This window comes from Brassica oleracea, chromosome C7 (assembly GCF_000695525.1).
Source record: "Brassica oleracea var. oleracea cultivar TO1000 chromosome C7, BOL, whole genome shotgun sequence".
NCBI classification, from domain to species: domain Eukaryota; kingdom Viridiplantae; phylum Streptophyta; class Magnoliopsida; order Brassicales; family Brassicaceae; genus Brassica; species Brassica oleracea.
This window is the reverse complement of record NC_027754.1, coordinates 21,739,504-21,754,379: the sequence shown is the minus strand read 5'-3', so window position 1 is coordinate 21,754,379 and position 14,876 is coordinate 21,739,504. Positions and strand designations below refer to the sequence as shown.

General features: G+C 38.3%; 1 protein-coding gene across 1 annotated transcript; it reads left to right on the top strand.

Moving 5' to 3' along the window:
• The first annotated feature begins 13,789 nt into the window (after positions 1-13,789).
• On the top strand, positions 13,790-14,251 carry LOC106302843 (glutathione S-transferase T2-like). The gene has a single exon (XM_013739255.1). It carries the CDS (start codon positions 13,790-13,792, stop codon positions 14,249-14,251), a length of 462 nt encoding a protein of 153 aa, XP_013594709.1.
• Positions 14,252-14,876: the final 625 nt, after the last annotated feature.

Below are 14,876 nucleotides of genomic sequence, written 5' to 3'. Positions count from 1 at the left end.
GCGAGAAGCACCGCACACCGGAAAGGTAAGCGAATTACATAGATGGAGATGACTCAGGGTCAAAATATGGAGAGTGGGCAAAAAATATTTTAAAAGAGTAATGTTCAAAAATGTGACAAATTAAAATACAATTCTGACGCTAAAACCATCAATCTTAAAATTAACAAATGCCTAAATGCAAAGTTATTAAAATTCAATATAATTTACATTAAAAGCTCACTTCACCACACAATTACTATTATACACACAGCAACACATTATTGAAAAACAAACACATAATATATTAACATATTACCTAATACTACATAACACAATAAAACATCAAATAATTCTCTTTACAAATAAGAAAGACCACTTAATTACATCATCCAAAAAATCATATCTAACAGCAATAAAACAATATCCCGCGCGAAGCGCGGACACCCTTCTAGTTAGTCAATATTAGGGCTACTGAATGAAATTTATAACTTAATTAGTGATATTTATGAGGTTACCAACATTCACCTTAATTAAAGTTTCTAACTGATCCGAGAAGACTTCCCGTGGAAGTCTTCCACGCTAGTTTTTAAGTCTTCTACGCTAGTTTTTGAATAACTTGTATATTTAAGAGTGATAAGTAACTTCAAGATGTATAAAACTCATTTTTTCAAAATATGTTTTCTCCCTTAGTTTTACTAAATTTGACTAAGTTTTTCAATACCAACTTGTAAATATGTGATATGCTTTGACTAGTTACTATTGTTTGTTTCCATCTCATAAGTATTATTGTTATAGACACCAATGATGATTATTGTTATGAGTTGGAAGAAGAGTTAAAATGCTTCTTAAAATGTTGTGTCAATATGAGGCTACCAACATTCTTGTTTATTAAGATGAAAAAAGGCTATTGGAGTTTATTATTGCATATGGAAGATCCAAAGATAAGAAAAAGACTATTGAAGTATATTATTTCATTGATTTGTAAATGTGTAAACACATTATTAGCACATATATTACATCTTGGGAAATATTATTAATGATTTTACAAAAAATTCACAACTAAAAGAGTAGACATGCAAATCAAAAAACAGACCACAAATAAAACTATTATAGATCATTCCTATACAAAGACAATTTTGGACTCCACTTGATATGGAAGACGACTTCGTCAGAAGACTTCCTGGAAGTCGTCTAGCGCATTATATTTTAGATGACTAACAGGTAGGTCGTCCCAGACGTTCATATCCAAATCTAGATCTGAAAAACCTGCATATCCAAAAACGTTCAAATGACTTAAAAACAGAGAAAATTAGTGGAAGATTAGATAAATCTACTTTTATAGAACACACAAAAATACATATCTAAAATTGATATATCTACCTTTAAATGAGAGGGAGATGAGAACCATGTGATGAAAAACCTGCAAAAACAAGATAAATTTGTGAGAAAGACATGAGAAAAACAATAAATTGATATAAAGCTTAGTGTTTATAAGTTCAAAGAGATTAGAGGGATGTTGAAGAGTTTTAGAATGATGAACATTACATTTTTGTTGCAGCCATTTGAGAGAATGAGAGAGAATGTGTAAATTTTTCTTTATATAGGGAGACAAAAAATCCAATTAGGTTAAATATTTTTGATTCAGACGACTTCCTAGACGACTTACTTGTAAGTCACCCAGAAGAATTTAATATTTTTAGCGAGAAACTAAAATAGAAGACTTCTTAGACGAAATATTTGTAAGTCGTCTGGTTTAAATTATTTAAGCGGGAAAATAATCTTTTAAAAAAATTTAGGCGGAAATATTTGGACGACTTACATGTAAGTCGTTTGGTTTAAATTATTCACCAGACGACTTACAAGTTAGTCGTCTAGACCCTAAACATAACCCCTAAACTTAATTAACTAACTAAACACTTCATAAAATCAAATTAAATTTCAAAAGTTTTTACTGTACACGAAAATAAACACTTATAGGTAAAAAGATGTGTGAACTCTCCCAGGCACGTTTGTCGAGGTCTCTTTAATTTGTCAACCCTTACGTAAACCACCGCAGCTCCCCCTTGCTTCCGCCGGTTGACAATAATGAGCCACCGCAACTACTTTCCGGTGACGTAGATCTATAGTACGTTCGAGTTCCGGTGACGCAAACAAATGAGTCATTTATTGCAGATCTGGTTGGGAAGACTTTGCAGTGAAGGACTTGCTTTTAATGCTTGGATCTGTATGGTCTGAGCAAGGAAGCTACCTTATCTCCTACTGGTCCCCTCTTACTGTCTAATACAGTTGATTAATTACCTTATCGCTAAGGTCCTACGTGAGAAGTTTTACTGCATCTACTGCGGTTAGAAGTTATTTCTAGATTTACAGTATTGTACTGTTGGAGTTTGTTCAGTTATGGCCTACAGAAGCTCTCGATTGGATAAGGGGAAATGGATCCCAGATTCCACTACGGAAGCTCGCCGACCACCTATAAAGATCCCACAAGTGGATACAACAGCTCTGATCGAAGAACATAAACTCACCCTTATTGGTAGGGTCACAAACTCCAAAATCCAGAAACCCAGAGCATTGGTGGACTTCTTTCTCCAACAATGGCGTGTTACTGAAACTATAACGGGAAGGGATTTGGGTCCAGACATGTTCCAATTCAAGTTCGATTCAGAGCAAGATTTACAAGAAATCTTAGCAAGAGCCCCTTTCCACTTCAAGAGATGGATGTTGATCCTCCAAAGATGGGAACCAGTGATCTCTGATTACTTTCCAGCCCTCATTCCGTTCTGGATCACAATTCACGGCTTCCCTCTCCACTACTGGACACAACCCGCTCTAGAGACAATTGGGAACGAGCTTGGACCAGTGGATGGTTATGATGTGGATAAAGGAAGAATCAGAGTCCAAATAAATGGACTCAAACCGTTGGAAATGAAGCTGGATATTAGTATGCCCTCTGGAGAAATAAAGCAGGTGGAGCTCGAGTGTGAAAGCTTGCACAAACACTGCTTCATCTGCCACGCCCTATCTCATGACAAAGATGACTGTCCTACGCAACGAGCCCAAGCAAACTACAGAGAAGCTGGGACAGTAAGAATGGGGGTCTCTCAATCAAGGACTATTGACAGGCTGGAAGCAGACATAAGAAGAGCTGAGGAAAGAAAACAGTTTAGGTCTGAAGCGTCTCATTGGCAGAGACCAAGCCGGGAAGTCGACGAATGGAAACAAGATAGAGACTTCCGCTTCAATTACGGAGCTAGAAGAGACCCTAATTATGTGACGGGGTCATTGAGGGTAGAGGGATCTGTCAGAGAAAACCGGCGACCGGCAAGAGAAAGACTCTCTTTCTCAAAGGATGACTTCTCCTATGCTCATACTGGAAATCGGTCTAAAAATGCATCTCAAACCCCACGCTCTGAGTGGAGACCAGTTGCAAGTGCCTCCCACCAGGGAGCTCTGACAAAGTCTGTACACTCCCAGGTGTCTCATACTCCCTCTCCGAGACCGAAAAGAGAGGGTGGCTCGAGCCAGCAGGCCCACTTGCAGGCCAATAGACAAAATTCAGCGGAAAGAGTCTTACATTCTCAGGAACGCCGGTCGGCGCTAGCTCGGTTATCTCTACCAAAAGAAAGAGTCCCTCTGTTACAAGATGGAGTGGCAAATGCGGAATCAGGCCGACTTCAGGAAGTGGACATCCAGTACTTGGAAGATACAATGCCAGGGCTGGGAGGCAACAGCATCCCATCTACCTCTAGGAACCCAGCGAGAAATAGTACAGATAACTATGATGCCGCTCAAGACCGATCTCCAATAAGAACTCTGAGCGAAGATAGAGTTCATGTCTCCCTTCGACTAGGACCTCTTCTCGACTCGGAGGAAGGAAGGAAATCTCCCTTGCCTCACAACTGACAAAGCATCAAAGGCACCTATGGTGACAGACAAGCAGGCATGGACGAGTAAGGTTCAAAAACCATCAACAAACTTGAGGAAGAGAGGTCCAAGAAGCCCAGGTCAAGCGGTAGAGGTCAAGAAAAGGAGGGTTAAAAGATTCAAAACTCTCCGCGAAGAAGGACATCTAAGGAGGTTAGCGCAAGGGGAGCAGGTCCCTCCACTGGGGCAGGAAAGAAAAAGGCTCAAACAACACTTTTCCCAGCATCAAAAAAGAAAGGAGAGGATTTTCGGTCCGCTCCAAAACCTCTTCCTTAGTGAATATGAGCTGGAACTGTCAAGGTATCGGGAGCGACCTGACAGTTCGTCGTCTGAAGGAATTCCGATCTAAGAATTCCCCGGATATAATGTTCCTGATGGAGACAAAACGGAAGGATGAAGAGATATTCAAGATGTATCAAGGCACAGCTTTTACGAATCATTACACAGTACCTCCGGTGGGAGTAAGCGGGGGTTTGGCTCTTTCCTGGAAAGATAGTGTGCATCTTGAAGTCTTATTCTCTTCACCAAATGTAATCGATACAAGGGTTGAGTTCAATAGTAAAACGTTTTTTGTATCGTATATCTATGGAGCACCAAACAGAGAGGATCGGCCACGGTTCTGGCAGCTGATGACGGACATAAGATTAGGAAGAACCGAACCATGGCTGCTAACAGGTGACTTTAATGACCTGTTAGACAACACAGAAAAAGTTGGAGGCCCTCTGAGATGGGAGGGTTCCTTCCTGTCCTTCAGAAACTTTGTTTCGCAATATGGGTTGTGGGACTTGCAATTCTCCGGAAACTCACTCTCTTGGAGAGGTACGAGGTACTCTCATTTTATCCAGTCACGCCTGGACCGTGCTATGGCAAATCTGGACTGGATGGAGATGTTCCCGGCAGCGAGATGTGAATACCTTCGTTTTGAAGGGTCCGATCATCGTCCTCTTCTTACTCATTTTGACGCACATCTGAAGTAAAAGAAAGGCATGTTTCGGTAAGATAGAAGGCTTAGTGACAAACCGGAGATCCAGCAGATAGTGGAGACTACTTGGAAGGCTTCCCCGACTGATTCAGTGCTTACTAAAATAAACCAAGTAAGAAGGAAGCTGGTAGAGTGGGCAAAACAGCAAGCAATCTCGTCAAAAGAACACATAAGTGAAAACCAGAACCTGCTGGAGCAAGCTCTTTCCGAGCACACTCCTAATGCTGAGAGGATAGCGGAACTGAAAGGGATTCTGGAAACTGCGGATGGGGAGGAGGAAGCTTTCTGGCGCCAACGGAGCCGTATACAATGGTTAAACGGAGGAGATAGAAACTCGAGTTTCTTCCACGCAGTAACAAGAGGGCGGCGGGCCTGCAACAAGTTCTCCATCATAGAGAATGAAGCGGGACAAGCGTTCTACGAAGAAGATCATATTGTTCAGGCTTTCACGCTCTTCTACCAGCATCTGTTCACATCAAGAAATACAGAGTCCGCAGCGGTAGTAGAAGAAGCGATTGTGCCGAGCATTACACCAGCGATGAATGAAACCCTGATCAGAATTCCGGATAAGGAGGAAGTGCAGGCCGCAGTATTCGCGATCAACCCGGACAAAGCACCCGGACCAGATGGTTTCTCCGCGATTTTCTACCAGACTTTCTGGGACGTGATTGGTGATGATATATATCGAGACATCCGGAAGTTTTTCGACTCCAAATTCCTGCACCCAAGACAAAATGAAATGCATCTTAGGCTCATTCCGAAGGGTTCTGGAGCGAAAAAGGTATCGGACTATAGGCCGATTGCATTGTGTAATACCCATTACAAGATAATCGCAAAGATTCTGTCAAAACGACTCCAGCCACTGCTTCATACATTGATCTCACCGTCCCAGTCGGCATTTGTTCCGGGGAGAGAGATCTCGGATAATGTCTTAATCACACATGAGGTTCTCCATTATTTGAGACAATCAGTGGCAAAGAAGAGGGTTTCGATGGCGGTGAAGACGGACATGAGTAAAGCTTACGACAGAATTGAGTGGAACTTCTTGGAAGCGGTTCTAAAGAAAATGGGTTTCCATTCTACTTGGATAGAATGGGTTATGGAGTGTGTGTCTTCTGTCTCGTACTTCTTTCTCATCAGTGGAGGGCCGCAAGGAAAAGTTAACCCGTCACGAGGGCTGAGGCAGGGGGATCCACCCTCTCCTTACCTCTTTATAATGTGTACGAAGGTCTTATCGGGACTGTGCAACAAAGCACTTGAGAATGGGACGCTGCCAGGAGTTAAAGTAGGCCGCAACTGCCCGCCCATTAATCACCTACTGTTCGCCGATGACACGATGTTCTTCGGGAAGTCTAATGCCGCAAGCTGTGCCACATTGCTCTCAATCCTGAAGAAATACGAGGCTGCTTCGGGACAATGCATAAACCGAGCAAAATCGGCTATAACTTTCTCAGCCAAAACAAACCAGGAATGCAAGACACGGGTTAAGAGAGAGCTCAATATCAGTGGGGAAGGAGGTATTGGGAAATACCTCGGGCTACCGGAGCATTTTGGAAGACGGAAAAGGGATATATTCGCTTCGATTGTGGACAGGATAAGACAGCGAGCTCAGAGTTGGACAAGCAGATTCCTATCAGGCGCTGGTAAGATGTTACTACTCAAAGCTGTGCTGGCTTCAATGCCTACTTACGCCATGTCGTGCTTTAAACTTCCTGTCTCGCTGTGTAAGCAAATACAATCGGTGTTGACGCGTTTCTGGTGGGACGTTAAACCAGAGTTAAGGAAGATGAGTTGGGTGTCTTGGGATCGACTGACGTACCCGAAGAGTGCTGGAGGACTTGGTTTTCGAGAGATAGAAGAGTTCAACGATGCTCTCCTAGCAAAGCACACCTGGAGACTACTTAAGAACCCGTCCTCTCTGTTAGGACAGACGCTCCTTAACAAATACTGCAAGGACTCCGACCTGCTAACTTGTACAGCCCCGAACTCCGCTTCACACGGTTGGAGAGGAATCTTGGCGGGCAGGGAAGTTCTCAGGAAAAGTCTGGGCTGGTGTGTAGGAAGTGGGGAGAACATCAATGTTTGGACTGAGAGTTGGCTCTCAACGGAGCAGCAACTAACTCCCATAGGACCACCGACGGAACTTAATCAGAACCTCAGAGTTAAGGACCTCATGGTACAGAACACGACGAGCTGGAATGTTGAGGAAATAACGCTCCACCTACCCCAATATAAATCGCAGATCATGAGGCTGATCCCGAGCGTATACCAAACGGAAGATGAGCTTGTTTGGCTAGCGGAGAAGTCTGGTAATTATTCTACCAAGTCAGGGTATGCGCTGGCGAAGGTACATAATGGGAACCAGCAAGATGCTTTCAACTGGAAACGTTACGTTTGGAACGTTGAATGCTCCCCTAAGCTAAAACAGTTCCTATGGAAGCTCAAAAATAATGCCCTGGCAGTGGGAGAAACTCTACTAAGAAGAGGGATGCAAGTGGATGGAAAATGTAAAAGGTGCGGTGAGGATGAATCAATCTTCCATGTCATGTTTGCTTGCCCGATGGCGAAGAAGGTGTGGGACTTAGTCCCAGCAATGGCGACTCCGGTAAGGAGTAGTTGCAATTCGATGGAGAACCTTCTCAAGGCATGCGCCCGGATGACGAACTTACCGTCGACAGGACTGGCTACTCCTCTATACCCATGGATTTTTTGGGTGCTGTGGACTAGTAGGAATCAATTGATTTTTGAGTATAAGTCTTTCTCAGAAACAGAGATGCTGGTTAAAGCTCTTAAAGCGGCAAAGGAGTGGCAGGCTTCGCTCCCACAAAGAAAACATGCCTCTGTTTCAAAGAAAGATAAGAGACCCTCTGACGGTCAGAATCTTCTTGCCCAGGTACCGCAAAATGTGAAACTCTTGTACTCGGATGCGGCCTGGAATTGCACTACCCTTGCAGGTTGTCTAAGCTGGATAGGCACAGACGCTGCCGGCACTCACCTGCTCCAGGGAACGGAGAACAGACGCTATATTGCCTCGACTCTAGCAGCAGAAGCATTGGCGCTAAAGGCAGGCCTCTCAATGGCTGTTGCGACAAGATCCAAAGACGTAATTTGTGCATCAGATTCTAAGAGTCTTATTGACATGATCACATGAAACAAATCTGTGGTGGCTATCCGAGGGATACTCCATGACATCGGCGTGTTGAGTCAATCCTTCGACTCTATCTCTTTTAAGTTTATTTCTCGAGTCTGTAATGAGCCGGCTGATAGGCTGGCAAAGAACTCTTTGTTTCAGTTCTCAAACAATCTCTCTGAGATTGATCACAATGATCATGTTTAAGTTTGATTCAAGTTTAGGTATACTTTTGCAATCAAAATTAAATTTTGAGTCATATTTGGTAAATCCCTCATTTTTAATTATATGCTGTGAAGTATGCAAGATAAGAAAACGTTGATATATAAGTTTTAACTAACATAGCACGTAAATGAAGAGTTATTAAGACCGATCGATCCTTTCTTAATATAAGTGAGGTGTGAGGATGACAATGGAGTCAAATGCAAAGTTCATATTCTATTAAACGAAACAAATAGATTAATAAACGAAACTTGGCCAAGAAACAAGATAATATAAAAGTTTACTTAGTTTCAGAAAAAAAAAGATAATAAAAACAAAGTCTAGATGACAAAAGTTGAATTATTTTTTTATCAAATTGGATATTGACCAGCTGGTTTAGGACCAAGACAAATTAGCAACTTCTTCACAGTTCTTTAACACATCCCTGAAAGCTTACTTTCAACGAACTGCAAGAATAATCAGCGTCACACTGGTTGTCATTTTTATAAGTAACACGACAATATGTATCTTTACTGATGATATTTTACATATGGTTTATATATTTAGATTTCTTTTTTGAAATTTAGCTCATTTTTATCACCTTCGAAATAAGATAGCTATGAAGTAATAATATTTACGTATTAAAAGATAAATAATACATATTATTTTTATTTTTCAAAAATAGTTACGTATTGACTAGGTAACAATTCCATAAGAACATTTAAAGACCGTACGATATAGTATCAATTTTTAATGCATTTATTAATATTGAAAATTTTACTTAATTAATTTAGATACTACGTGGACCCTTCTTATATGTAAGTGTTAAATTCCTCGAACTTCTTTTCTTTCGCTTATTTATATTGTCTTATATCTATCTTCTGCCCTATAATTATTTTAAAATATCGTGTAATCATGTTACCTCCAAAGCTTGAATGTTATATATTTCTTAAGCAGGAAATTTTAATTTTTCTTAACCGAATTCCAAAATAAGGTTGTTCGAACTCTAAACTAATTTCTGAGATCTACAACTTTCATAATTTTATCGTGGTTAATGATTTTGACATGGACACAGGTGATATGATCATTATTAGCTTAACATAACTTTGTTGCAAAAGAAAATAAAATCTATCTTCGATATATTGACTCACTAATATATTCAGTCTAGTTACTGACTTGATTATCATGATAGATTCATGCATAAGACATAAGCAACATGGCCTCCTTGTTCGATATAATTTTTAAAATATACTGGACCCGTTAGCTACTAGCTACGTGTGATTTTGTAATATACTTTGAAAATAATATAAAACATAATAAACTCATCACATTCAGAAGATATGAAAAAGAAAGACTACACGTCGATATATCAACCAATATCTATAATAACATATGGAATATGTAACTATTCCGTGGAAACACGTACATAATCTTTATTTGTCGTAAGACAGTTTTGTCGGGCTGCCGAATGTGTCTACATTGTGCTGTCTATAATCAATGTGTCTTTTCAAATAAGTACTGTCTATTTGTATTACTAAGAGCCATTAGTTCGACGGTAAATTTTGTAAGATTTCAAATTCTTTAAATCAGATAGGCAAAATAACTTCTAAATTTAAGTTTAAAAAAAGAGCTTCTAAGAAAATTGTAATGACAAAACTGTTAGAAATATTGCCAGAGAGAAAATATCTAAGGAATATCGACTTCTTTGTCGTGCTATATCGGTTATATTTATAATAGTTAAGAACTAAAAAAACACTTGTGGTTTGTTAAAACTTGTAGTCAATATGACCATGAAAAAAGTAATCTTTCTCAAAACTGAATTATCATTTTTTGCAGTTCAATTCGAGATTAATGTCGTTAATAAAAAAAATTTCTATAAATTCTATATGTATCTTTCAAACATTACTAATAAGATAAATAGAGTATAATATATATCTTAGAGGCTTAACGTTATAATCGTACTGTAAACTACATTATTTGAGACTACTGCGGACCTATCTATCATAATCTTTAGATTTTATAACTAAATATGTTACACATTAGTTGAGACTACTGAAAGTCTTTATGATTGTTTTGTTAAAGTGAGATCACCATTAAATCAGATGAACGAACAAAAACTTGGAAACTCTGTTGATGGTATTGGTTATGGAATATAGTATGAACCTAATAAGATAATTATCAAACTATATTGTAAGTAATTTATCTTTTGACTAATATGACGAAATTAATGGAACATAAATGCACAATAACTGGACTAGTTCACAACTCTTTTTATTGTTTTCGGAAAAGATGTTGCTTTTATTGATATCAATCGTAATCTTTTTGACTTATAAGGAAAATCCCTTTGCTAACAACAGTCCAAATCCCTCCTAATCTCATTGACAAATTTTATTCAGAAAAGGAAAAACAAACTATTATGCTAAAACTAATAAGAAAATCAATGCCATAATAGATATCTACTTTGATAATATTGATTAAATTCCATATATCCTATATGAACCCTATCAATTTAAATTCATATTTAACTTTAATTAGTATTAATCATCTTTAACATGTGTTGATTTTAACTACAACTTTTCTTGAAATTTCATTATTATTTGTCTTTCTTTATTAAAAGTGTTAGGACATCATTGATTGTTTTGGTTTATGGGATTTGTTTTTCAATTGTAAAAAGATGTTTCTGTTAAAATAATACTCTTTCCGTTTATAAAAGATCCATATTTTAGGATTTTCACACTTATTAAAAAAATATATCAAATTTTAGTTACTAATATATTATTTCCCGTAATCAACTATTTTCCACGAGTTTTCACCGATAGAATTTTAATAAATACAATTATGATTTTTGAAGTTTACAATTTACATTTAATTTATGCATTAAAAATATAAAAAATGTATTTTTTTGAAACAAATTTTTTTTCTAAAATATAGATCTTTTAGGAACGGAAGAAGTATGTACAATGTTTCACTTAATATATAAGTTATTGTTTCATCATATTGGATATTACCTTAGTTACCACCATATGTCTACTTTGAAAAGTCATTGGTTGAACGCTACAAAAATAATACAACAATTTCACACTTAAACCATATGTTCTGAGCATTTTAGGTCAATTCCATCTTCCTTCTGGTACCAAATATGTTATAGTGGCCCNGAGTAGAAAATATATACTACATATTCTGCCGACACCTTAGATAATATTTTAACCACTTATAAATATATTACAAAATTAAACATGCATTTCTTCAAATGTCTATTATGTGAAAATGTCCGGTACACGAGTTACAAGATCCCATGTAAGCTAAAATCCGAGTTAGGACTATGTTCTATTTTAAATTCTTCATCTATATTTCCTGCAAAAAAATACTAAATCTAAAACGCATCATCATGTAAAAGATACAAGAGTCATCTTGTGACAATATTTATCACAAACTGGAAAAGTGTAGAAATCAATTTGGATCTTGATAGACATTTTCATGAAAACAAATGAATACAAGACATATAGTCTCAACGATTCGAACGCTTCTAAAACATCAACACATTTAGCAAATATCACCTAACCCGACGTAACTATAGCTAGATTCCCTTAACTCGAACCCCCCCCCTCCTCCCAAAGAGTAGAAATCAATTTGGATCTTGATAGACATTTTCATGAAAACAAATGAATACAAGACATACAAACATATAGTCTCAACGGTTCGAACTGCTTCTAAAACATCAACACAATTAGTAAATATCACCTAACCCGACTTAACTAAAGCTAGATTCCCTTAACTCGAGGGGCACGTGGCGTAAGGCGACAGGTTTACCGAATGGGGTATGGGAAAGTAAAGTTTACGGTATCGACTTCATTTTCATCGTCTCCCTATTCTCTCTCTTTCGTCGGCGATTTCAAACAGACGGTCATCTGGTCATTCAATCCACGCCGATCTCTCCTGTCATCGAACCCTTCTCCGCCGAATCCAATCGAAACCGGGTACGTGTTCCTCCTCTGTCCTCCATTTTGAGATTTATAGGAATTATTTGTCGAAAATAAGTCCTCCGTATCTGGGTTTGATTGGAAATTTATATTGTCATGATTTGATTGCATGCTCCTTGTTTGTGATTGTTCACCGATCTGTTTCTGATTCTATGCTTGATGTTTGAGTAAATCTAATTGAAAATTAGGGTAGATTTAGGGATTTCAGAGATGAAGCCATTTTTAGATTCATTTTCTTGATAAGGACAATTGATCTTCGATGGATTTCAGTGTTTGAGTAAATGTAAGGGTCTTCTCTTTGCACTGTGTCTCTGTTTTTTGATTTTTCATTTTCTGAGGAATGAAAATTCTTGATTCTATGCTTGGTGTTTTTTGATCTTTGAACAAATCTATTCAAAGGTTTATTCTTTTCCTTAGCTTTTTCATTTTCTGAGGAATGTTGTATCAAGAATTGTGTATTTTCTGTAAATTAATTACAAAAGGTGTATCTTTATGTAGTTTTCTGGGTTTCATTATCTTGCTTTCTCGTTGATTTCAATTGTCACCATATTGGTTTATGATTTTGGTGTTTTGGTTATCTTTGTAGATTTGAGAATTCGTGTTTAGAAGTTCAGTGTTGATAGGGTTTATCATTTTTGGTAACTCAGTATTCGTTTTGTAACTTGGTGATTTATGGTGTGTTCTCATAGCATTATTTTTCAAATGATTGGTAGAATACAAGATTTGTTAGAAAACGACGTATGCGTGGTGATTCACTCATTCGAGTTTTATGGTGTGTTCTCATACCATATGTAACCTTTTTGCGAAAAAGTATATTGTTTAGTACGTTTGTTCTTGTAGTTGGTTTCGAACGAAATCGTTTTTTAACGTAATTGAAGGTTAGTGAACTAAATTGACAAGTCTGAATAAAGAGATGTTTATGGTTAGTTCTTTGTCATTGGAGTCTAGTTTGTTTGAAACCAAATCCTCTTATAATTTAATTACTTGATAGCTTTTTGGTTGTGCAATGTGTAATAACTCTTGATTAGACGTTGGTAGTTTATGGTTATGTCTTTATTATTCTTACTTATTGCTTCTTCAAGTTTCGCCTATTAAACCCCAACCATCCCTCATTATATCATATATCTCTGGTTTATCTACGGCTTCTCTTCTATACTCCTATCTCTGTTCTAATCAATATGGATTCAAGGAATCCATATAGTCAGTCTCGTAGTTATGTAGGCCTTCTTAACAGTCAGAACTTTCCTTATGAAAGTTATCCTTCTACTTTAAACTTTGGAGCCTTAGAAATCCCTCCTTTTAGTTCACAATAAACCGACGCTCCAGATGTACGTGAAGACACACCAGTGGCCTGTAGGGAGAGAAGGAAATGGACTCCAGCTGATGACGAGGTCCTAATAAGTGCGTGGCTAAACACATCTACGGATGTTGTTGTTGGAAATGAACAAAAAGCAGGGACCTTCTGGAAATGAGTAGGTGAATATTATGCAGCAAGTCCTCATGCTAGAGAGAGTGGTGAACCAAGAGAGCATCTCCATTGTAAGCAGAGGGGGCACAAAATCAATGACTTCACCAAAAAATTATGTGGTGCATATGCGGCAGCAGAGAGACAGATCAGTTCTGGTCAGAATGACAATCGATCTTCTCAAGGTGGCTCATGACATCTTCTACTCTGATCACAACACGAAATTTAATCTTAAACATGCGTGGTGTGTGTTGAGGTATGAGCAGAAATGGCTTAACCTAAACACTCCTAAACCTAGTGGGAGTTCAAAGAGAAAAGCTGGAGAGACATGTTCACAAACTTCAAGCACCACTGTTGGTGATCATGAGATCCGTCCTGAAGGTATCAAGGCTGCTAAAGCTAAAAGGAATAATGCTCAAGGGAAGTCTCTTGCTGAGTATACGAGCATTTGGGAAATGAAGAAGAAGGATCTCATGATGAAGGAGAAACTGTCAAAGCTTGCCATACTAGACACACTCCTAGCCAAGAAAGAACCACTAAGTGAGGTTGAAGAAGTTGTCAAGAATAAGCTACTCTCCCAGTATTTATGAGAATTAGAGCTTGTCTATGTTTCTATGTTAGAACTATGTCTTAAAATTTATGTGTTTAGTACTTTGTATTATCTTAAACGTGATGAATTCCCTTCTTGTTTGCTTTTAAAATGTCTATCTTTATTAATGAATAACTTAGAATGTCTATCTATGTATTTCTGCTTTCTACTTGATAAATGAATGTTGCTCTTCTATTAAAAAATTGTCTATCTTCCTGGATCATTAGATGTCTATCTAATATGATTAGTTTTTTCCAGGTTTAGTTAAAATGGGCCGTCGATATAGCTACAGCCAGCCTTCAGATTTAGAGAAGTATGGTGGGGAGATAGCTGGCAGTGGATACAGCTCAACGGAAGAGCTTATTCGTCGGGACCAAGCTGAGTTAAGCATCAATTATGTTGCGCCGGCTCAGTACACTCCGCAACCCGAGGTTGAATTTGGATTCCCGCAGACATGCTACTGTGGTGGTGAACCTCTACTAGCAACGTCGTACACAAAAAAACGATCCAGGAAGAAGATACTACACATGTGAGCAGGTTGATGATGGAGAATGCCATGTTTGGAAGTAGTGGGATGTCGCGGTGATGGAGGAGATGAGGGCCAGGGATAGACACATACTTCAACT

Coding starts and splice junctions, on each gene's coding strand:
- LOC106302843 (XM_013739255.1), top strand. CDS start 13,790: ATGCGGCAGCAGAGAGACAGATCAGTTCTGGTCAGAATGACAATCGAT.